The 21,753-nt window shown below is 46.2% G+C and overlaps 1 protein-coding gene across 1 annotated transcript; it reads left to right on the top strand.

The window, feature by feature from the left end:
- Window positions 1-5,216: 5,216 nt before the first annotated feature.
- GNA11 (G protein subunit alpha 11) lies at window positions 5,217-21,469 on the top strand. Its single transcript, XM_059489929.1, has 7 exons — window positions 5,217-5,392; window positions 9,258-9,442; window positions 10,469-10,623; window positions 11,262-11,390; window positions 13,840-13,969; window positions 14,690-14,843; window positions 16,874-21,469. The coding sequence occupies exons 1-7, from the start codon at window positions 5,257-5,259 to the stop codon at window positions 17,062-17,064; spliced, it is 1,080 nt and encodes a 359-aa protein (XP_059345912.1). The 5' UTR covers window positions 5,217-5,256; the 3' UTR covers window positions 17,065-21,469.
- The last annotated feature ends 284 nt before the right edge of the window (window positions 21,470-21,753 follow it).

Genomic DNA, 21,753 nt, shown 5'->3' with positions numbered 1-21,753 from the left:
AGCCAGAAGAGGCACAAACATGGCACTGGCAGGGCACAAATGCCACCAGCAGTGCTGTCCCTTGTCCCCATCACCATCCAGCCCCAGCTGCTCCATCCCCTGGCACACCCAGGTGCCCTGATGGGACACAGCAGAATCTCAGTGCCCACATGGGCTGCTAGCAGGCAGGACATTTGTTCTGCTCTGTATGCCCACGGTTCCATGCTCATTTCCTGCTGCAATTGTCTTGCTGCTTGCTCTGAGAGGCAGAAATGAACAGCAGCCCAAATTCCTCGCCTACACCGAGAAGAAAAATGAGAAATTGTCCCTGGATGTGCATAAGGTCCCAGCCAGGAACGGCCTGTAGGCAGCAAAGGCATTTCTCCAAGAGCAGCCTTGGTCCAGGCAGGCTTTTTACAGCTGGTAAAACATTCCTACCCTCTTTGATCCCGTTTTATCAGTGACTTGGAATAATCAGGCTCCATTCCTCATGGTGGCTGCCCCCCACCCCTCCCTTCTGCTGTGGCCTGTGTTTTTGCTGCACACTGATTAGGGGTAATTATCATCCTTTTTACCAGCCAAAGTGCAAGGAACAGTTCACACTCCTTGCAGGAAGCAGGAAAGGGATTTTGCAGCTGAGCCGTGATTAGGAAGCACATGGCAGGGATGCCTGAACCTGCTTGCTCCCTGGGTGGTGTCCCTGAGGCATTTGGTGGGAGATAAGCAGCAAATTTGGAGCTGTGAGACATTCAGGAGGTGCAGGGGAATCCGCTGACCCTTTGGTCGTGAGAAGCTTCCCAGTTTGCAGAAGCAGCAGTGTGTGAAATCCCTCTGCATGTGAAACCCAAACTGAGCCTGAAGGGAGCGACCCCAGGGCTGGAATGGGCACAGGAGCAGCTTCCTGAGCAGCCCCAAATACCTCCCTGGTATTTGGGAGGAGCCAAATACCAATTTTAGGGTCAAAAGGATCAGCCAGGCTTTCCTCCTGCTCCTGTGCAGGATCAATGTTCATCTGCTGCACTGAAGCTGCAGCAAATGCAATTTGCAGCATTTTCTGAGGTTTGCACAGGGAGGACAGATTGCTACACCCTTTGCAGAAGCAGTGTGTGAATCCCTCTGCATGTGAAACCCAAACTGAGCCTGGAGGGAGCGACCCCAGGGCTGGAATGGGCACAGCAGCAGCCTCCTGAGCAGCCCCAGCTGTGCTGTGGGCATGGCCAGATCAGGGCTCTCCCCTCCCTCCTCTGCCTCCCTGGCTGGACGAAGGGAGGAGCCAAATACCAATTTTAGGGTTAAAAGGATCAGCCAGGCTCTCCTCCGGCCCTCCTGCAGGATCAGTGTTTATCTACTGCACTGGAGCTGCAGCAAATGCAGATTTGCAGGATTTTCTGAGATTTGCAGGGAGGACAGATTGCTGCACCCTTAGGAGTCTTTCTGTTCTGTGCACTCCTCCAGGTAGGGAGAACATTTCTTCCTGACCTCAATTTATGACAAACACTGAAGCATGAGGCTGGATTGATTGCACAAGGAGATTGTGTCTTAGTAACTTGTGTGAATGCTGCAGCAGCTATGCTAATTCATCATTCCTTTATTTATGAAATCTCTGTGCAGGTTGAGTGCAATTAAATGATGTGTTTTGGGATGGTAGGGGATGAAAGGATCACAGAAAATGTAGGTTTGTTATCCTAGTTTACTGTGCACTGAGCCCACCTACAACACCATGACAAACCAGATGTGAAACGTAAGGTTTAAAAAAAAACTAATGCAGCAATTGCTGTCACGGGCTGCATTTGTCAGTGCTGTTTGATCTCAGTGCCTTTCCTCCTCTGTTCAGAGAGCTCCAATCTCGTGGCATCTTCCTGTGACAGGCAATTGAAGAACTTGTAAAATTAATTTTGGGGGAGGATGAAACATTTGCCACGTGCTCTGCAGCTGGGTCCCTGGTCTCCATCAGGCCAGACACATTCCTGCTTTGAATATCACAGGAGAAGGAGGCTCTGCAAGCACTCTGGGCAACCTGTGCTGTGTCAGCAGCACAGAAAAGTTCTTCCTCGTGTTCAAGGTGGAACTTGTGCATCAGCTTCTGCTCATTGTCCTGTTGCTCAGCAGCTGAGCAGAAATTGCTCCATCCCCTGGCAGTTCCCTTCAGATATTTATGGGAATTGGTAAAATTGGTAAAATCCCCACTTGGTCCTCTCCAGGCTGAGCTGTGTGGCAGCAGCTCTTTGGCCACAGAGACAAACAGATAAATTTCCCAGGTATTACTTTGGGAAAGTCTGTGAGCAGATCAGAGAAAAAAATTAGAAACAATTCTTAAATTGTTGTACCTGGTATTGTGAACAGGTGGAATGGGTTATGGAGATTTGTTTATCAAAGGGTGGTTTCCTAATTAACTAATGGTGATGGTGTTTTAAATTCTTCCTCATGTTCAAGGTCGAACTTGCTGTGCATCAGCTTCTGCTCATTGTCCTATTGCTGAGCAGAAACTGCTCCATCCTCTGGCAGTTCCCTTCAGATATTTATGGGAAAATTGGTAAAATTGGTAAAATCCCCTCCTGGTCTTCTCCAGGCTGAGCACAACCAGCTCCCTCAGCCTGGCAGTGTGGCAGCAGCCACGAGTTTCAAAAAGTTTCTCTCTTTGGCCACAGAGAGAAACAGATAAATTTCCCAGGTATTATTTTGGGAAAGTCTGTGAGCAGATCAGAGAAAAAAATTAGAAACAATTCTTAAATTGTTGTACCCAGTATTGTGAACAGGTGGAATGGGTTATGGAGATTTGTTTATCAAAGGGTGGTTTCCTAATTAACTAATGGTGATGGTGTTTTAATTAAAGGACCAATCAAGTACACCTGTATCATAACTGTCTCTAAAAGAACAATAGGTTTTTAAATAAGGATTATTATTGATCAGCCCTCTGTGAATCATGGAGTTTATGCTATTTATCACCAGGGGACATTGCCATGGTATGGCAGGGTCACCTCCCTGACCTGCTGGCAAGGCCAACTCAAAACCAGGTAAGAAATGGGGCCAGAATGGAGAAAAGGGATGGGATTGGGATGTGTCTGAATCTCCACAGGATGTTCCTCTCTGCAAACAAATGGGGGAGATCTCTGGGCTCAGCTTTAACTGCTCCAAATGTGGGCCATGGGAACAGCTGCTCTGGAAGTGGCCTGGCACGTCCAGGATCAGCTTTCTGCAGGAACAGGGACATGGAGCCCAGGGACCTGCACAGCACGCTGGTGACAGAGCTGAGGGAAATCTCAAATCTCCTGGGAAGCCTCTGAGCACCAAAACTTTTCCATTAGGGCAGAAAGGGAGGGAGTGGATGGGCTGTTGTTGCTTGCAGACTGGCAGTTCTGGCATTCTTAAATCACACTTTGATCAGGACTCATCAAAACTCAACATCTGTGGACCCAAACTTCCCATCAGCAGGAGCCAAGCAGGTGCTCCAGAGGCTGGATGCAAATTTTATTTCTCCTTTTCTTTTGGCAAACTGTGGTGGAAATTTCCTCAGGATCTGCTGGCCTTTAGATTTTCATCCTGCTTAAGAGAAGGCAACCAAAACAAACTTTGAACACACAGAGCAGCCCAGCAATCCCAGCTTGGGGCTCTTTAGCAGCCCCAGAGTGTCACCTGTGTCACCCTCAGTCGCCTTTAGGACTGTCCAGGAGTTCCAAAGGGCAACAGGAGACAGGGAGCAGCCACTGTGGTTGGGATCCTGGGTGTCTGCTGAGTAATTTCCAGCTGCCAAAGCAAAATAAACATGAGGCCTTTGCCAGAGGTGTGTGATGAGGGAGGAACAGTTCTCCTGGCTGTTCCCTGGGAGGGAAATAAGAGAATGGAACAAAGGGAGGTCAGTATTGCTGCTGTTAAAAGCCAAACTATGAAAAAAAAAGTTAGGAATTTATTTTAACTGAGGCAAATAACTAATTGGAATAGCACAGGGTTAAGGGAGAATTTAAGTGGAAAATAGAACCTGCTGTTTGTGAGTATCTTGTGTTTCTGTCTCAGGCAAACTGCTAAAAGGTAAGGACTGGCAAACCACTGCATGATCCTGGCTGGTAAAAAAGGAAGGCAGGCGTGGAACAGCTCCGTGGTGCTTTTCTGGACCTTCAAAAGATTGTTTAGATATAGACCTCAGGGTAAGAGGTATGCGAGAGAGGGGAGTGTGTGTGTGTGGAGAGTCCAGGTGAAGCTGCTCTGCTTGGGCCATGGTCTCACAGGGCACGGGGGATGCTCTGACAGATGAGGCTGCCCTGGAGCACAAGAACCACCCAAGGCTGTGCCATGAGGGGATGCATCAGGCTGCTGGCTGGAGGAGCTGCTACAGGTCAGCCAGGTAGGAAGCAATGAGGACACCCGTGAAGAAGGCAGCCCTGGGACGCTGTGTGGAGAGCTGGAGAGCTCGGGAGGGGCACCGAGAGCTCTGCCGGGACACGGCCGGAGCCGGGAGCACAGGGTCGGCCCGTGAGGCCTCAGCCTCTCGCTGCTCGGCCCTGAGGGCTGGGCTGGGCTGGGCCGGCGGGGTCTGCGGGCTGAGCCGCACCCGTCCCTCACAGCTCGGGCCCGGCCCGCTCCGGGCACCGCGGCAGCCCCGGGCCCGCCCTGTGCCGTCATCCCAGCGGCCTCCAAGACCCCACCCGCCGGCGTGGCCCAACCGCGGGCCCGTAGCGGGCGAAGGGAGACGGCGGCTCCGCGCTGGGCCCGGCCGCGCCCGGTCACGGGAAGCTCCGCTCCCATCCCGGCCCGCCCCGCCATGGGCGCCCGGTCCGCCACCTTCCCACAATGCCCGGCGGCCCCGCCCCGCTCCAGGAACGCGCGTCCGTGCGCCCCCCTCCCCCGCGACCGGCCAACCAAACCCTGCGCTCCCATTGGCTGCGGCGCCGCGTCCCTCCCGTCCGGGCCCGCCCCGTTGCGCGCCGCGCTCTCCCATTGGCCCCGGCCGCTGTCAGTCAGCGCTTGTTTTCGGCGGCAGCGGGTTGGGTTGCGCCGGCTCGTCGGTGTCTCGGCGGAGCCGTGCGGAGGGAGCGGCGGCGCAGCCGGGCGAGAGCGGCGCGGGGGCGGCGGCGGCGGCGCTGGCGCTGGGCCCGGCCGCAGCACTCGGGGCCGGGGCGAGGCCGGGCCGGGCCGGCGCCGCGCAGGGCGGGAGGGTGGGGAGGGAAGGGGGCGCGGGACGCGGGACCGGGCCGGGCCGGGCGCTGCCGGCCGTGCGGAGAACGGTGGTCGGTGCCGGGGGGGTGGGGGGGTGGGCGGGGGCGTCCCGGCCGCGGCGCGACCATGACTCTGGAGTCCATGATGGCCTGTTGCCTGAGCGACGAGGTGAAGGAGTCGAAGCGCATCAACGCCGAGATCGAGAAGCAGCTGCGGAGGGACAAGCGCGACGCTCGCCGCGAGCTGAAGCTGCTGCTGCTGGGTGAGTGAGGGAGCGAGTCCGTGCGGAGCGCGGCGCCGGTCCCGCCTCAGCGGCTGCCGCGGGGCCCGGCCCGGGGCTCGGCAGGTCCGGGTGGCCGGGCCGGGCCGGGCGGGGAGCGGGTGTGGCGGGGAAGCGGCGGGAGCCATCCCCGCCTCAAGCCCGGCGCTCGGGGCCGCTCCCGAGCCGTGCGGGGCGGCCGCCTCATTGGCTGCCCTTTGTTTGATTTTATGATGCGTTCGCTGTCAAAATGGGTTTTGACACGAGCAGGAACTAAGCGGCTGGAATTCCTGGTGCTGAGGGCGGGCACGCACGAATTTGTGAATTTGTCTCGGGGAGAGGTTTCTCAGCAGTGCGCTGGGCTCGGGTGGCGTGTGGGAATCCGCTGGTGGATTTGGTGTAATTGTAATTTGGTGCTTTTCAGGATGTGTGGAAAAACGGGCCTGCAGCTCCTAAAGGCAGAGTTTCCCCTGGGGCAAGGGCTGGGCAGGGCGGTGTGGAGGTTCTGTAAGGGACAGACATTCCCCTGTTAGTGGGAATGCACAGAGAGGAGATGCCCGTGGTGTTCGGAGGTGCAGATCACCTGTGCAGCCCTGAGAATCTAGGTCTGAGGCTGGAAACAGGAGTTTCATCTGTGCCGTGCTCAGATGAGTTTCCAGGGATGGGTAATCTGCTGCAAACTGAGGCTTGCAGGCGTGAGTTTGGTGTTCGTGCCTAGGGAGCCCCAAAATTTGAGCTGAAGTTTCAGTTTTCGTGCATGCCGTGATTTAGCGTTGCTTGTGTGTCGGATATATCCTGCTTTGTGTCATGAATATTGTATTATCTTGAGACGAAATCTGAAGCAGATCTGATGGATCTGTTGACAAGCCATTAAGGTCCAGCTGAGGAAGGAGGCTGACCCTTGTGGAAAAAAAAAAAAAAAATACTTTGCAGAAGTGGGGGGAGACTCTGTGTGCCCAGCCCCTTGGAGGGCTCCAGTACCAACACTGATACCTGGTGATAAATGTCAAATAAACCCCAGGGCTCTCCTTTTCACCCCAAACCCTTCACAATTAATGTATTGCTATTCTTTGTGTGAAAGGTAAAATTGAGGGCTTTTTCTGCTCTTTGGAGATGCTGTGGCAGTTTCTGTAAGGCTTCTTGTCCCTCACTCTCATGCTTCCCTAAAAGCAGTCCCACAGAAGCAGCTGTGTCAAAATAGGTTGTCGCTATAGGATGGATCTGGGTTAAGAAGATCCCACTGGATCTAAATATTTCACTTTAGAAAGAATTCAAATTGCTCAAGAATCCTTTCTGCTTTTCTAAAAGATACAGATTCTGCATCAGATTAAAAAAAAAACATATAGAAGGTGGTTATTAATGGATAAGCAATATTTTAGGTGTAGACAATTTTTGCAGGATGCTTTTCACTGGTCACAGCACATTGCCCACCTTCAGCTGGCACAGGTAACTTGTGTTCTCTCTCCCTGTGTTCTCTGTTTTATGCAGTTCTTATATTTACAAATATTAATGATTGGCTCAATGAGAGGACTTTCCCAAAATCTCCAAAATTTTGAGTGTGTGGAGGGAGTTTCCACCTTGTAGAAACTGTTACGTTTTTCTTGTCACTGCATCTGGTGACAGTTACTTTGTTGAAGCCTAAAACAGGAAATTAGGGTGAAGAATAACAGTGCTAATCAATGATGAACCTGTTAATAAGAAATTCAAGGTGTTGGACATTGACATCTGGTACAAAGTAGGAATTTGTCTTTTTACTGGGTGGGGAGGATGTTTTGTACAAAAATTATTTGTGATTAAGCATGGGATATTGTTGACTGAGCAATGTATTTACTGGGGGATCATGAGGAAGTTACTGTAAACTCTGCTGCTTTCATATATTGGAAGAAGAAGTGATGAATTCAGCTTATCCCCTGTCATATTAAAAAGGATTTTGTGCCCTGAGAGTTGTAAATTTTGCCCACCAGAGCTTGTCACCTGCTGCCTCAGGGAGAGCAAAAGGCAACTTTCAAAAAACCCAAAACCAAACCAAAAACCCACCATCAATGAGCAAAACCAACCCCCAAAACCAAAAAAGGGCAGTGATGGAGCGACAGGAAGAATTTGTGTTTGAACCCATAAGTCCTGAGGCAAGCAAAGGTCTGGTGTTGAGGTTTCTTTTATATTTTCATTGTTGAAATGCTTTGAAGCACCACTTTTTTTTTTTTTTTTCCTCTCAGTTTTGGTCACTGTGGTAAAAGACAAGGAAGTATTTCTCACCACAGTGACAGAAACCACAAAAGATCTGAGTTTCCAGTTTTTCCCCCACTTGGGGTTCACCTTTGTATTCAAGATGGACATAGTTTGCTGCAATTTGATAGTGTCTATAATATTAATTTCTGACTGCTGAGGTGATTTCTGTCAGTTCTTGCTGTTCATTTCAACATAGTTGGGTGCTTGTTGCTTTTTATCTGGGCATTTTTTATTTGTTTGCCTTTTAACCTACCAAGATAAAATGAGTAACTGAGTATCTACATGGGAGTATTAATTGTGTATTGGGATGAATGAGATCCTGTCTGAATCCATCTCTTCCTTAGTGTGAGGAGGATGTGGTGGTGCCTTTAGGGCTCTGCCAACATTTTAACTCCAGGTCAAAAGGATTTGTATCACTGACATGATATATTTTGAGTTTTTGATCTGTGTAGTCAGGTGAGCTGGGCCACTGTGTTAGAGAGGTGTGGGTATTTTATCAATATCCTGCACAATGATAACACATTTTAGAAGATTGAGCAAAAGCAGTCCACAGAAATGTCGTGGTGTCCATTTAGGCTGCTGAAATGTGGAGTTGAGCTGATCCCAAGTGAGACCTGGCCTGGCTGTCCCCTCACGGGGCGGTGTCACCAGGGGGTTGAATTGTGAATTTAGCAATTCTAACTGCCTGTACACCCTCTGACGGCGTTTTCCCCTCCTGCTCACCCTGTTAGAAAGTTCCCGCTGTCCTTTGGTATCATCTGGTGGCCTTCACATGCCGAGTGACACTCCTGTGCGGGGCCATAAACGCAGGAGTGGAAAGGACCTGCCCGAGTGACGGTGCAGGAAGCGCTGCCCTGCGCCGCGTCCTGCCCTCCCGTCTGCTCCCAGCCCGGCAGTAAAACCTGCAAAAGAAGGAGGAGAAGGAAGCAGTGGCCTCGCAGAGCAGGCTGCAGCCCGTGGGGACCCAGGCACGGCACCGACAGCTGGAGCAGTGGCCTACTCTGCTCTCCCTGCCAGACGCCATTTTTAACTCTCTCCCCTCCACAGCAATCCTGCCACAGGGAGCAAAAATTTGGGCTACAAGGCACATGTGCTGCCTGCCTTCTTCGGAGTTTCTTCAGCTCAGTTCTCTTTTATTTATTTATTATTTATTTATTATTGATTTATTTTTTTGATTTATTTTTTTTTCCTGTTGATTTATTTTTTTCCTGTTGCGTTTGCTTCTTCCCTTCCCGCGTAGAAAAACGTTTTGTGCCAATTTAGAACAAAACAAAATTTGCTGCTTGCTGGGCTTCTCCTGACCATTCGCTGCTGGGTTTGTAGCGCTTTTGCTGCCTTGAGAGTGTGTCCAGGCCCTTCCTGGCTGTTGTAGCATCTTGCTGGAGTATCTGGGAATAGGTCAGGTGTGACGGGCAAGGGCCCCTTGACGCAGGACGTGTGGGAGTGGCTGTAATGTGAGATTTGGAATAAGTACCAGAGCTACTTTTGAAGGCTGCTGCAAAGGACAAGGTGTCTTCCTTCCAGGCTGCCTTTTAAGTGACAAAAAGAGGGTTGTGTGCTTGGGTGTAGTGATAAGAGCTTTTATCTGTGGTGGATTTTGCTGCTGGTGGCTCCTAATTCACTTTTTTGCATCCTGTAGGCACTGGGGAGAGTGGGAAGAGCACGTTCATTAAGCAAATGCGTATAATTCATGGCTCAGGCTACTCTGAAGAGGACAAAAAAGGCTTCACCAAGCTGGTGTACCAAAACATCTTCACTGCCATGCAGTCTATGATAAGAGCCATGGAAACCCTGAAGATTCTGTACAAATATGAACAGAACAAGGTAAGTTGGTCAGTTTTTGGACAAATCTTTAGTCAGGGAGGATTTTGAGTTTTTGTTTCTTTGTGTTTTTCTGCATTGCAACCTCAACATCCCTGAACTCTTTTCTATAAACTTTTTATGGCATTTTCTTGATACCCAACTCCTTTTACTTGGTTGTGTTAAGGGACAGAAGAATTTTGCATGGTTGGTGCATGATGTGCCTAGTGAGTTGTGGGATAGGAAGGGATAGGAGAGGTGTTATTTTTACTCATTTCAAGGATTCAGAGTTATTAAATATGTTTCTTTTCATGTGCTCCTTTTTTTATTGCAACTTGAAGCTGGCAAAATCCATGCTGGACCCAAAAGATGCAGACCTGTGCTGGTGGTTACCCCTGTTTCTGCAATGCTTCTGTTTTTCTGATAGCTACTGACCAAGGCTACAAACCTTTCTTGAAGAATTTTGGTCTCAACCACAGAAACATGCTGATTTTAGGACCAGGAATTAATTTTAGACAGATCTGATCTAAATTATTTTCTCTTTTTGAGGGGGAGGACAGTGAGAGTGAGGGCATGCCAGGAAAATAGATTTTTTTTTTTTTAGCATATTTTGCTTTTTTTAATCCTTAGTATCCTTAATATTTTGAAGTTGTATTTTATCTGACCTATCACAGAATGTCTTGGAGCTTTGAATTTTGAATATTTAATTTTGAGTAATTATTTGTAGGGATTAGATGGTGCCCCTTTCCTGTCTGTGGTGAGAACAGGCAGAGTGTGAGAAATCTTTCCCTGTGCTTTATGTGAGGCATGGTGGAAGGGTTTTGATAAATAAAATCTGCCAGATTTTGCTTGCTGTAACCTGTGCAGAACTTCATTTTGTTTTTTATGTATTGGGGGCGTTGGAAAAAGCCCCTAGGTGTGGATAATCACCTCACAAACACCACAAGCTATGGTAGTTACTTTGCTTAGCCATTGTAGGGGTTTTATACCCCCCAGTTTTGGGGTTTATTTTAAATTTTTCTCTCTTTTCTTCTTCTTTTCAATCTCCAGGCCAATGCAGTGCTGATCAGAGAAGTGGATGTAGAAAAGGTCATGACATTTGAGCAGCCATATGTAAGTGCAATTAAAACATTGTGGAATGACCCTGGAATACAAGAGTGTTATGACAGGAGAAGAGAATATCAACTTTCTGACTCAGCTAAATAGTAAGTACACAATCACTGGCATGCTTGTGGTGGGAGTGATGCTCCAACAAATTTATTTATTTATTAATGAAAGTCCAGAGTTTATTTGCCTATTATTTGCTGCTTTTCCTGGGAGTCTGAGGTGTTCATGCATCTGCTTCAGGATGTACCTGAGGCCAGAATCTCCACATTATTCCATCTGTATTGATCCTGGCTCTTGGGCAGCAGGAGTGCTGCTCCTTCTCATCAAGTTTGCCATGTGTAACTCAGATTTTATTAATTACAAATCCATTAAGTTTGGCAATGTGCAGAGGGTGTTTCTGCATTTATAAGTAGAAAACCTCAGATGAGACTTGATCCTGAAACATAAAGCATCTAAACTTCCTCTGTTGTAAAGATTGTATTCCCCACTCCTATACAGAGTGGATAAAGTTGTTTTTAGTGTATCTGGCTTGTGAATTACTGTTCCCCAAAAATATTTTCTAATTAGTTTCCACATCATATTTAAAATAATCCAGACAACTTCTACCTTTCTCATTACTCTACAGAAAGACTTCATGTAGCAATTTGTCCATCTGTATCTCTATATGCTGCAACCTAAGGTAGTTTTTTTTTCCTTTTTCCTTTGTTATTTTTTTTTTCCACTGTCCTGTTTGCAGCTATCTCAGCGATGTGGATCGTATTGCCACCCCAGGATATCTACCAACTCAGCAAGATGTGCTACGGGTTAGAGTCCCTACAACCGGGATCATAGAGTACCCCTTTGACCTAGAGAACATTATCTTCAGGTACTGAGGTGTCCTCGTGTTACAGCTCAGCTGGGACATGGTTTCAGGAAGGATAAATTTGGGCTTGTTTTAGTGGATGTGTGGTGGTCTGATGTTGTGGAAACTCAGAAAACTCAAAATTCACAACTCAAAATTCAGAACTCAACCTGCTTTTGAATCAGTGACACTTCACAACCCAGGGAACCATCTTGGTGTCCTTCCTGGGAAGGATTGCACTGCTGAAATTGTGATTTTTGAGGCAACCTAGCAAGATGTGCTACAGGTTAGAGTCCCTACAACCAGGATTATAGAATATCCCTTTGACCTAGAGAATATTATCTTCAGGTACTGGAGGTGTCTTCATGTTACTGCTCAGCAGGGAGATGGTTTCAGGAAGGATAAATTGGGGCTTGTTTCAGTGGATGTGTAGTGCTCTGGTTGGGGTGGTCTGATGTTGTGGAAACTCAGAAAACTCAAAATTCACAACTCAAAATTCAGAACTCAACTCGCTTTTGAATCAGTGACACTTCCAAACCCAGGGAGCCATCTTGGTGTCCTTCCTGGGAAGGATTGCACTGCTGAAATTGTGATTTTTGAGGTAACTCAGCAAGATGTGCTACAGGTTAGAGTCCCTAAAACTGGGATCATAGAGTACCCCTTTGACCTAGAGAACATTATCTTCAGGTACTGAGGTGTCCTCGTGTTACAGCTCAGCTGGGACATGGTTTCAGGAAGGATAAATTTGGGCTTGTTTTAGTGGATGTGTGGTGGTCTGATGTTGTGGAAACTCAGAAAACTCAAAAAATTTACAACTCAACCTGCTTTTGAATCAGTGACACTTCCAAACCCAGGGAGCCATCTTGGTGTCCTTCCTGGGAAGGATTGCACTGCTGAAATTGTGATTTTTGAGGCAACTCAGCAAGATGTGCCACAGGTTAGAGTCCCTACAACCAGGATTATAGAGTACCTCTTTGACCTAGAGAACATTATCTTCAGGTACTGAGGTGTCTTCGTGTTACTGCTCAGCAGGGAGATGGTTTCAGGAAGGATAAATTGGGGCTTGTTTCAGTGGATGTGTGGTGGTCTGGTTGGGGTGGTCCTATGTTGTGGAAACTCAGAAAACTCAAAATTCAGAACTCAACTCGCTTTTGAATCAGTGACACTTCCAAACCCAGGGAACCATCTTGGTGTCCTTCCTGGGAAGGATTGCACTGATGAAATTGTGATTTTTGAGGCAATTCAGCAAGATGTGCCACAGGTTAGAGTCCCTACAACCAGGATTATAGAATATCCCTTTGACCTAGAGAATATTATCTTCAGGTACTGGAGGTGTCTTCATGTTACTGCTCAGCAGGGACATGGCTTCAGGAAGGATAAATTGGGGCTTGCTTCAGTGTGTCCACGTGGTTTTAGTGGATATGTGATGGGTGGTCTGATGTTTTGGCTGTCAGAAAACTCAAAATTCACAACTCAACCTGCTTTTGAATCAGTGACACTTCACAACCCAGGGAACCATCTTGGTGTCCTTCCTGGGAAGGATTGCACTGCTGAAATTGTGATTTGTGAGGCAGCTGAGGGATGTGTTGAAGGCTGAAGCCACCAAGGGCTGACACTTTTTGTGCAGAAATTCTTCTTTGTACACAGCACCTGCTTTGAGAGCTGATTTTCTGTGCCCACCTTGTGCTCTCAGGGTGGCACCAAAAGTTGCTGCAGCAAGAGGATCTTTGCAAGCTTAAACCAGAAACTGAGCCTGGCATGACCAGGCTGAACCCAGCAATATTCCTGTGTTTCTCTCTGCCCTTCCCCACCACACTGTGCCATTGCCAGAGAGGAATAAAGGAACCTGCATCCCCTCTTTTAAACCATTTGGTTACAGAAATGCAGAATTCTCCTCTCCCTGTTCTGTTTTGCTGAGTAGAAAAACAGCAAAAAAAAAAAAAAAAACCAACAACTGGGAGTGGGTGTAGGATTTTCTCAAAGGTGAACCACGTGTGGCACTTCAGGTGAGTGCCAGAATAACTTTAGTGAGCTGTACAGGTGAGACTTGAAATTGAGAGGCTGAAGTGCTTGACTGTTAAACAGCACATTCCAATAAAAGTGTAACAACTAAAGAAAGATTTGGGTGGGGGAGAAGCTTTGAGGCAAGCAGGTGCTTTAATTAAAAATAAAAATAGTTTGCTCATGTGACAGAGCACAGTTTTGAAGGACTTGTCTTTTCAGACTCAGGGCTGCTGCTGCTGAGCAAACCAGAGCAGAATGCAACAAAAATGGTGAAGGGTGAATTTGGCATCACTCACCTGTGGCCATTCTTGCAGTTTGCTGTATTTTGTAAATTTGATGGTTTTTTAACAGAGAGATGCTGTCATACCCCTGTGCCAGTTAACAGGAATGGTAAAAAACCAAATTAATTCTCATTGTTTGCTGCTCCTTTGCTACCTCTGTGATACTCTTATTTACTTCTCTTCTTTAGAATGGTGGATGTTGGAGGTCAGAGATCAGAACGAAGGAAGTGGATCCATTGCTTTGAAAATGTGACTTCCATCATGTTTTTAGTAGCACTTAGTGAATATGACCAAGTTCTGGTGGAATCTGATAATGAGGTGAGCCAAAGAGTGGGAACTCTGCAGAAGGAAGAAAGGGAAAGAGGGAGGAATTTCTTTGTATTTCCTCAAAGGCTGGTACCCAGCTGCTTGGTACCAAGTTGGATTAGCTGCTCTTATTGGTTTTGGCCTTCAGTTCTTGTTGCAAAGGGAACATGAGCCTCCACAGGTCATGATGTCCCTGAGGATGGAAAAGGCAGAGGGCATTCAAATCATCTGGACTTGTCAAGTGAACAATGAAATTATCTGCAGTTTCCAAGTCCCCTGTGCCATGCACTGTGCTCCCAAATCACCCCTTCCCCTCCTGCACTGAGTTACTTCAGGCTTTGCTGTCCTGGGAGGTGCTGACTGCACTCTTTGAAGGTGCAAATCTGAATTTTAGCACTTGCTAATAGATCAAAACCATGCTGTTAGATAAAAATAGTTGCTCTTTTTCTAGTAGACAAAAAATGCTCACAAGGTACCATTGGACAGTGCTCTCACATGATTGTTAAAGCATAAAATGACTTTTAAATCTTTTGATGTGAAAAGCTTGGCAAATAAATGAACCTCGAGTCCCTCAGATTTTGCATTTCCTTTCCATTTACTGATCCAGCTTGAACCAGAATCTACCTGGGACCAAAATATTTTGTGTATAATGTTTGAGATGCTGAATTCCTACAGCAAAAAGGGATTTTAGTGCTCCTCTGTGCAAACAGGGTTTTGTTTTTCTGCTTTCAGAACCGGATGGAAGAGAGTAAAGCTCTCTTTCGAACCATTATAACTTATCCATGGTTCCAAAACTCTTCTGTTATCCTCTTTCTCAACAAGAAAGATTTGTTGGAAGACAAGATCCTGTATTCCCACCTTGTTGACTATTTCCCAGAGTTTGATGGTGAGTGGATTTTAAGAGGGAACACTTGGTGGGGTGGAGGTGATTTGGTTAAAATTTATTTATTTTTTAAAGAACACTCAGAAGTGGAAAAAGCATTAATTGGAGAAAAAATGCCTACAGCAATAAGAAAACATCACAAAAATATCTTAATTGTGCATAGAGAAGTGGAATCTGGTAAGATGATGAAATAATGAGCCTCTCCTAAATGAAGAATTTACCCCTCCAATGTGCACAATGGAAGTCTAACTTCTACATAAAACCAGTTTCATACCCATGACAATTTCCTGATATTCTGGATCTTTTAACCCTCTAGTTAAGAGGTGATTTCAGTCTTTGTTTTGAGAAACCACCTGGTCAAGTTGTTTAAATGATGGTGCTAAAACCAAAATCTTCTGCAGCTTGAAATTCTTATTAGCTTATTAGCAGAAATCCATCTGCTGTTGTGGGGAAATAATATCTATGTGAAACAGAGAATTTCCCATCTGAAACAAAACTCCTTAGCCAAAATATTATTTCAGGCTCTTCAGCTGAGTGCATTTAAAGCTGGTTGGTAACACATCTGTACAGGGCTGAAAATAAAATCAAAGTGGTGGAGGATAAATCAGGCAATACTCCTCTTGCCATGCTCTAATTCTGCAATTATTTGCTTAAAAAATATGAAGTAAAGGAAGAATTACTATCTTGCAAACAGCTTTTACTATTTAGAGGACCAGTGGAATTGTGTTGGTGTGTCCTCCCACATCTGGAGTTCCTGCTTGGAGCTCAAGTTTTTCCAGCAGGTTGGGAATGGGTGAAGAGCTGCTTCCCAAACAGGGGATGGAGTTTGTTGGGTTCCAAACTTCAGATGGAGCTTTAACAGCTGGAGACACATCCCAGCTTCCATTTTATCCTGCAAGCAGCTCCTTCAAGGATGCAGCATGGCCTGTGAGTGGGAGCTTGCCCATCAGATTTCCTCTCAAGAGATGGTATTTGCCATACAACAACAGCAGTGAAAGAAATTGTGCTAGGTGATTATTTTCTGGGGACTTGTCAGCAATGTGAATTAAAAGCTGGCCAAAATCTGCATTTTTAGCTCCTGTGAGGTGACCAGCTGGATCAGACTGACTGTATTTTGACTGGCAGTAACTCTTTATTTCCGAAATTCACACTTGTGTCTTTCAGACTGTGAGATTCACCTGTAGACCCCATTTCCATGGGAGGGCATTTAGGGGTGTCTGTCCAGTATCTGCCACTGTTTCTCAGTGGATGCTCCCAGCCAGGGTCTGAACTGACCCATCAAAACTGCAGAGTGCCCAGAAAAGCATAAGACACTTCACTATGGGAGCTTTAATCCCATAAATAATCTTAATTTCTTCTTTGAAGCTCTGTAACCCTTAGGAAAAAAGTGCTGCTGGATCATGGGAGTGAAACCATTCACTGGTTTCACTGGATATTAGGAAGAAATATATATTAGGAAGAAATGTAGACCCCATTTCCATGGGAGGGCATTTAGGGGTGTCTGTCCAGCATCTGCCACTGTTTCCCAGTGGATGCTCCCAGCCAGGGTCTGAACTGACCCATCAAAGTGCCCAGGGATTTGGTTAAACACCTGAAAACCATAAGGCACTTCATCTCCATAAATAATCTTAATTCCTTCTTTAAAGCTGTGTAACCCTTAGGAAAAAAGTGCTGCTGAAACCATTCACTGGTTTCACTGTATATTAGGAAGAAATGTATATTAGGAAGAAGTGTACACCCCATTTCCATGGGAGGGCATTTAGGGGTGTCTGTCCAGTATCTGCCACTGTTTCCCAGTGGATGCTCCCACCCTGGGCCTGAATTCCAAAGCAGGGGCTGAACTGACCCATCAAAACTGCAAAGTGCCCAGAGATTTGGTTAAACACCTGAAAACCATAAGGCACTTCATCTCCTGGAGCTTTGATCCCATAAATAATCTTAATTTCATCTTTAAAGCTGTGTAACCCTTAGGATAAAATTGCTGCTGGATGTGGGGGAGTGAAGGCATTCACTGGTGTCTCTGTTTGCTGCAGGCCCACAGAGGGATGCCCAGGCAGCCCGTGAGTTCATCCTCAAGATGTTTGTGGATTTAAATCCCGACAGTGATAAAATCATCTATTCCCATTTCACATGTGCCACAGACACAGAAAACATCCGTTTCGTCTTTGCAGCTGTCAAGGACACCATCCTACAGCTCAACCTGAAGGAATACAACCTGGTTTGACCTGCTCTGCTCTTGCCCCTTGAGAGGCTTCTTTGTGAAGAAAAGACAAAAAAAAAAACAAAACAAAACAAAAAAAAAAGAAATTTTAAATATGACAGGATAAAAAAAAAAAAGTTTTAATTTTTGATGATGTAATGATTGCAAATTGTCTGATCTGTGGAGTGGCAAGTGCTCGGTGTTACCCTGGAGTCTCATGTCTCTGTCCACAGAATAGTTGATTTCATATTTTTAACAAATTGCTTTTATGTCACAGTTAACGGGGATATGCCTCATTTCTTCAGCACCTTGCTTACTTCTTAATTTTTGCCAAGCAGCTAAGGCAGCCTCATCTTGATCTTTCCTTTGTTGCTAAGCCACTTTTGTTTTTTTTTTTTTCATTTTATTTTTTCCCCCCTTTCATTCCCGTGGTAAATGTAGAGGAAAACAAAAAATCCCCAACACTTTCCAGCTGAGATTGTGAATTCACTGGACTGTGGGAGTGCAGAATGCTACTGGTCCCTTTGCCTTGTGCTATAGGGTGCCTCTGGTGTAATTAATTTGCTAATTCTGCTTCCTTCCCTTCCTATTTTCCCTTTCCTTCCCCAGGACACGCTCCATGGTTCACTGTGATGAAATGTTGGGGAGGAGCAATTGCTCTCCAACTATTGTGCAAAAAAAAAAAAGAAAAAGGCAAAACAAACAAACAAAAAAAAAAGCCATCACTTTTCCATTCTTTATATGTTCTGAGTAATTTTTTGTTATCAATTATAAAAGGTATGGAGACTGTGATTTTTTCTTTTTTTAAATTATTGATGTTCTATACATAGTTTGCTATGTGTTGCTGTATTTTGTTCATGGACTACAAATGATGGAAGCTCTTGGAGCAATAGCTGCTGAGCCTGGGGAAGTGCCTGACTGTAATTGTTCTTTTTTTATTTCATTTTTATTTCACCTTTATTTCATTTTTTTATTTTTTTTTTCCCCACACACACAAACACATCCCACCCACACCACAAGCACGTGGCCATGTGTGCACAAGGCTCAGTCTGCAGAGAGGAACTGTTTTTGTTGGGAAGAGTTTTTGACATCAATGAGCAACTTCTCTATGCAGCAGTTACCAAAAGCACACTGAGTGATTGTGGCATTCCAACATCAGACTTTGCCTGCATTGAAAACCTTAATCTTGTGCCATCCTCTAGGTCTTTTCTTGCTGCCTAATAGCAATCAAGCCTTGTTTTAATTGCATTTTGTGCCAGTGTGTGAATGACTTTGTAAGAATTCCTCAGCCTTGCAGAGTTGGAGAGGACCAGAGCTGGAGGGTGAGAGGCTCTGCCAGGATTGTTCCTTTGGGAGCTTGAGGATGGCTCTTGGGGAGGGAGTTCTGTCCCTCCTGTTGATGCATTCCCCTCTTTGGAGGATTTGCACCCATCCTTGCTGCAGGGTGGTAGCAGTGGTTAATGAATTAATTAATTGTTAGCAGTGGCTGCTGCAGAATGCAGAGAGCCCTGCCCTGGCTGCACTTGGTGCAGCAGGAGAGGAGGAGAGAGGCAGCAGCACCAGTTTGAAGGCAGAATAGATGAAGTTATGAATTCTCAGTGCCACCTGAATCTCCACTGAGCAGGAGGAGAAACCTTTGCACATAGGAGAGCTTTAAAGCTTCATTTTGCAGGAGCTGAGGCAAATCAAGGTGCTGAAAGGAGAGGACAGAGGCAGCAGCACCAGTTTGAAGGCAGAGTGGATGAAATTGTGGATTCTCAATGCCACTGAATCTCCACTGAGCAGGAGGAGAAGCCTTTGCACATAGGAGAGTTTGGTTTTGCAGGAGCTGAGGCAAATCAAGGTGCTGAAAGGACAGGACAGAGGCAGCAGCACCAGCTGGAAAGTAGAATAGAGGAAATTGTGGATTCTCAATGCCACTGAATCTCCACTGAGCAGGAGGAGAGTTTGGTTTTGCAGGAGCTGAGGCAAATCAAGGTGCTGCTGCCAGCCTGGAGGAAGAAGTGCATTGGCAAGGCAGGGAGAGAGAGAGGGAAGCAGGAGGTGAGACCCACTGGGTGTGTGTCAGTCACTGATGCTCCTGTTTCAATTCCAACAAGAAGAATTGGGTCCAAATTCTCTGGATCAACCAGATTGCCCCCTCGAAGGCTGCCAGTAGAAAAAAAAGCCAAAACGAGCTGCACTGTTGGAGGGGGCTGTTGATATTTTGTCTCTTTTGTAGACAGAGCACTACATCAGTGTTTTGCACAACGTTGTAAGAGTAAATCTAACTGTCTGAGATGCTTAAGATGCTTTGATCTAGAACACTAAATCATGGAGGGACATGATTTTGAACCATTCTGTTGCTGGTTCCCTCATTTTCCAGAAGCCTCTGTGTGCTCAGAGTGCTACAGAGCAAAGCAAGCTCTGCTCCAGGTGATTCCAGAGCTCGAGGTGGAACAGTAGCCATGGGACCAACAGCTGAAGAGCCAGTCTGAGGGAAACATAGCATCTCTTTAGACTAGCCATGCTCTGGACTGCATTTAATCCTTGGGAGGAATGAGGAGGGATTCCCATGTGTCAGACAGCTTTGCATCAATTTTACTGCTTTTTTTTTTGTTTTGTTTTTTTTTTTTTTTTGTTTTCATCTTTATGCCAAAATGATCCAGTTTGTAGAAATTGTCTTATAAAGAGGAATTTATAATCATCTTAATGTATTCTATGTGCTGTTCCTCTGAAGCAGACAGCAGCACCAACCTCTTCTGCTTCTGTGATCCTTTTGTAAATGGTTCACACTACAGCTGTTGCCAGCAATGAGCCTGGCACTGAGATACACAGGTTCTTGGAAAATAACTTCCCAGAAGTTTCTCTTTTCCAAGGTGAATGATGGTGGTACTTCCACTTGAATCAGAAACTTTATTTTTTTTTTTGGTCTGGTTTTGTACCTTCCCCTTTCTTTAAGAGCTGCTGCCCTGGCACAGGAGGAGGGATCTTGGCATCTGTCTCTTGCAGAGTGACTCTGCATGGAGGGAAGCTGTGGGCACAAGGATTTGGGAAATGTGGGGCACCTGCTTGGGTTGGGTTGGCCTGAGGAGTGGCTCAGGGAGGGGAGGGAAGGGCTGAGCTTTGCTCAGTGGCTCTTGTTGAGTTGTGAAACCTCCTCCTGGACTGGGGTAGGAATGGGTCAGAGCTGTACCTGTCACCTGGAGTTGTCTGTGGCTGTATCATGTGTGAGAAGATTGCAGTGTTATCAGCACGTGCTTTCCTTAGTGAGCAGCTGCTCGTGTGCCTCCAGCTTGGCCAGTGCAGTGTTCCTGCACAGCTGGCTCCTGTCTCTGTTGGCTGGCAAATGCAAAAGTGCCAAACCTTAAAACCAAATTTGCCTGTATCAACCTTTCTGAAAGTGAGGCCTGTCAGAGCTCTCTGCAGGCTGAGAGTGACTTTCAGAAGGAAGGTAAAAATTGGGTTGTTGTTGTAGGGAATCCAGAGCCTGAGGAGTTGGGTCTCCTTGCCAACCTCTGCTCCTTGTGCACTTTTAACCTTTGTTCTGTTGAAGAAACCAACATACTTGGAACTAGTTTGAAACTTGAAGCCAGTGAGCAGAGGAGCATCCCTTTTCCTTCACCATCCCATGTGGATTGGCTACCTGGTGAGCAAAAGCCCCTTCCAGCTGCAGCGTGTCAGCTCCTGCCCTTCCTCCCTCCCTCCCTCCCTCCCTCCCTTCTCCTCCACTTGGATTCTTTGGTCTCTTGTTGTTGCTTCCTAGCAATGTTGGCCTTGCGTTCAACTATGGTTTTTCTTCATGTGTTTTATTGGTTTAAAAAAAAAAAAAAAAGACAAAAAATACTTAAAAAAACAAACAGAAAAAAAAAAAAAAAAGACAAAAAAAAAAAAAAAGTACTTCCAGAGTGTGCTGACCATTGTATTGTCCTGTACAGAGCCCAGGTCGTTAGAGTCCAGCAGAGATAAAGTGTGTTATGCAGCACCCAGTTTTTTAAGAGTATGGTTTGTGCCAATGCCCCTTCTTTTAGTAGTGCCAGAGACTCTTTACAAGTGCCAATGTGGTGGAAATTATTTGGTTATACTTGTATATTATAGGATCCTGATTTAAGACAATTTAAACATTATCCTATTTAAAAAGAATACTATATAAAATGCTGTTTTTAAACCTTGTCATTTGCAATGCATGTATTGTTGTGCGTGTTGGGGGGCGGGGAGGGAAGAGGGTAGGGGAAAGGAGTTTCTGAATAAGATGCCCAGTGTCAGGATCTATTCAGACTCCAAACTGTCTCATTCCAGTCTAGGAGTGGGATTGTTTCTTGGAATGATCCCACTCTGACTGCTGGGCAACTCACGCTTATTACAGAAATATCTGATGGAAATTGATTTTCATATCTTTCTCCTGAAATAAACTCTCTGTTTGAAATTGGAATAAATTTTGTTCCTAAAAGCCGTGTGGTGGTTGTGTGTGTGTTTCTTCTCTCCTCTTCCTCCCTGGTACCCTGTGGGATCTGCAGCTCTGCCTCCTGTCAGAAAATCAGGATTCTCAGGCATAGAAACAAAGCATGTTTTGGTAAATAAAAGATATAATAGCCCATAATTACATATAATGCATTTTACCATTAACTCTGAAATGTGAGCAGGGTCTGGTTGGGGGTTTAAGGTGCAGGGATGCAATGGTGGCATCTTGGTTTGAAGTTTTCCAGGATTTTGGAGCAGGATTGCTGAGGGTTG

This window comes from Ammospiza nelsoni, chromosome 27 (assembly GCF_027579445.1).
Source record: "Ammospiza nelsoni isolate bAmmNel1 chromosome 27, bAmmNel1.pri, whole genome shotgun sequence".
Taxonomy (NCBI): Eukaryota; Metazoa; Chordata; class Aves; order Passeriformes; family Passerellidae; genus Ammospiza; species Ammospiza nelsoni.
The sequence above is the reverse complement of the archived record's forward strand: the minus strand, read 5'-3'. Positions and strand labels throughout refer to the sequence as shown.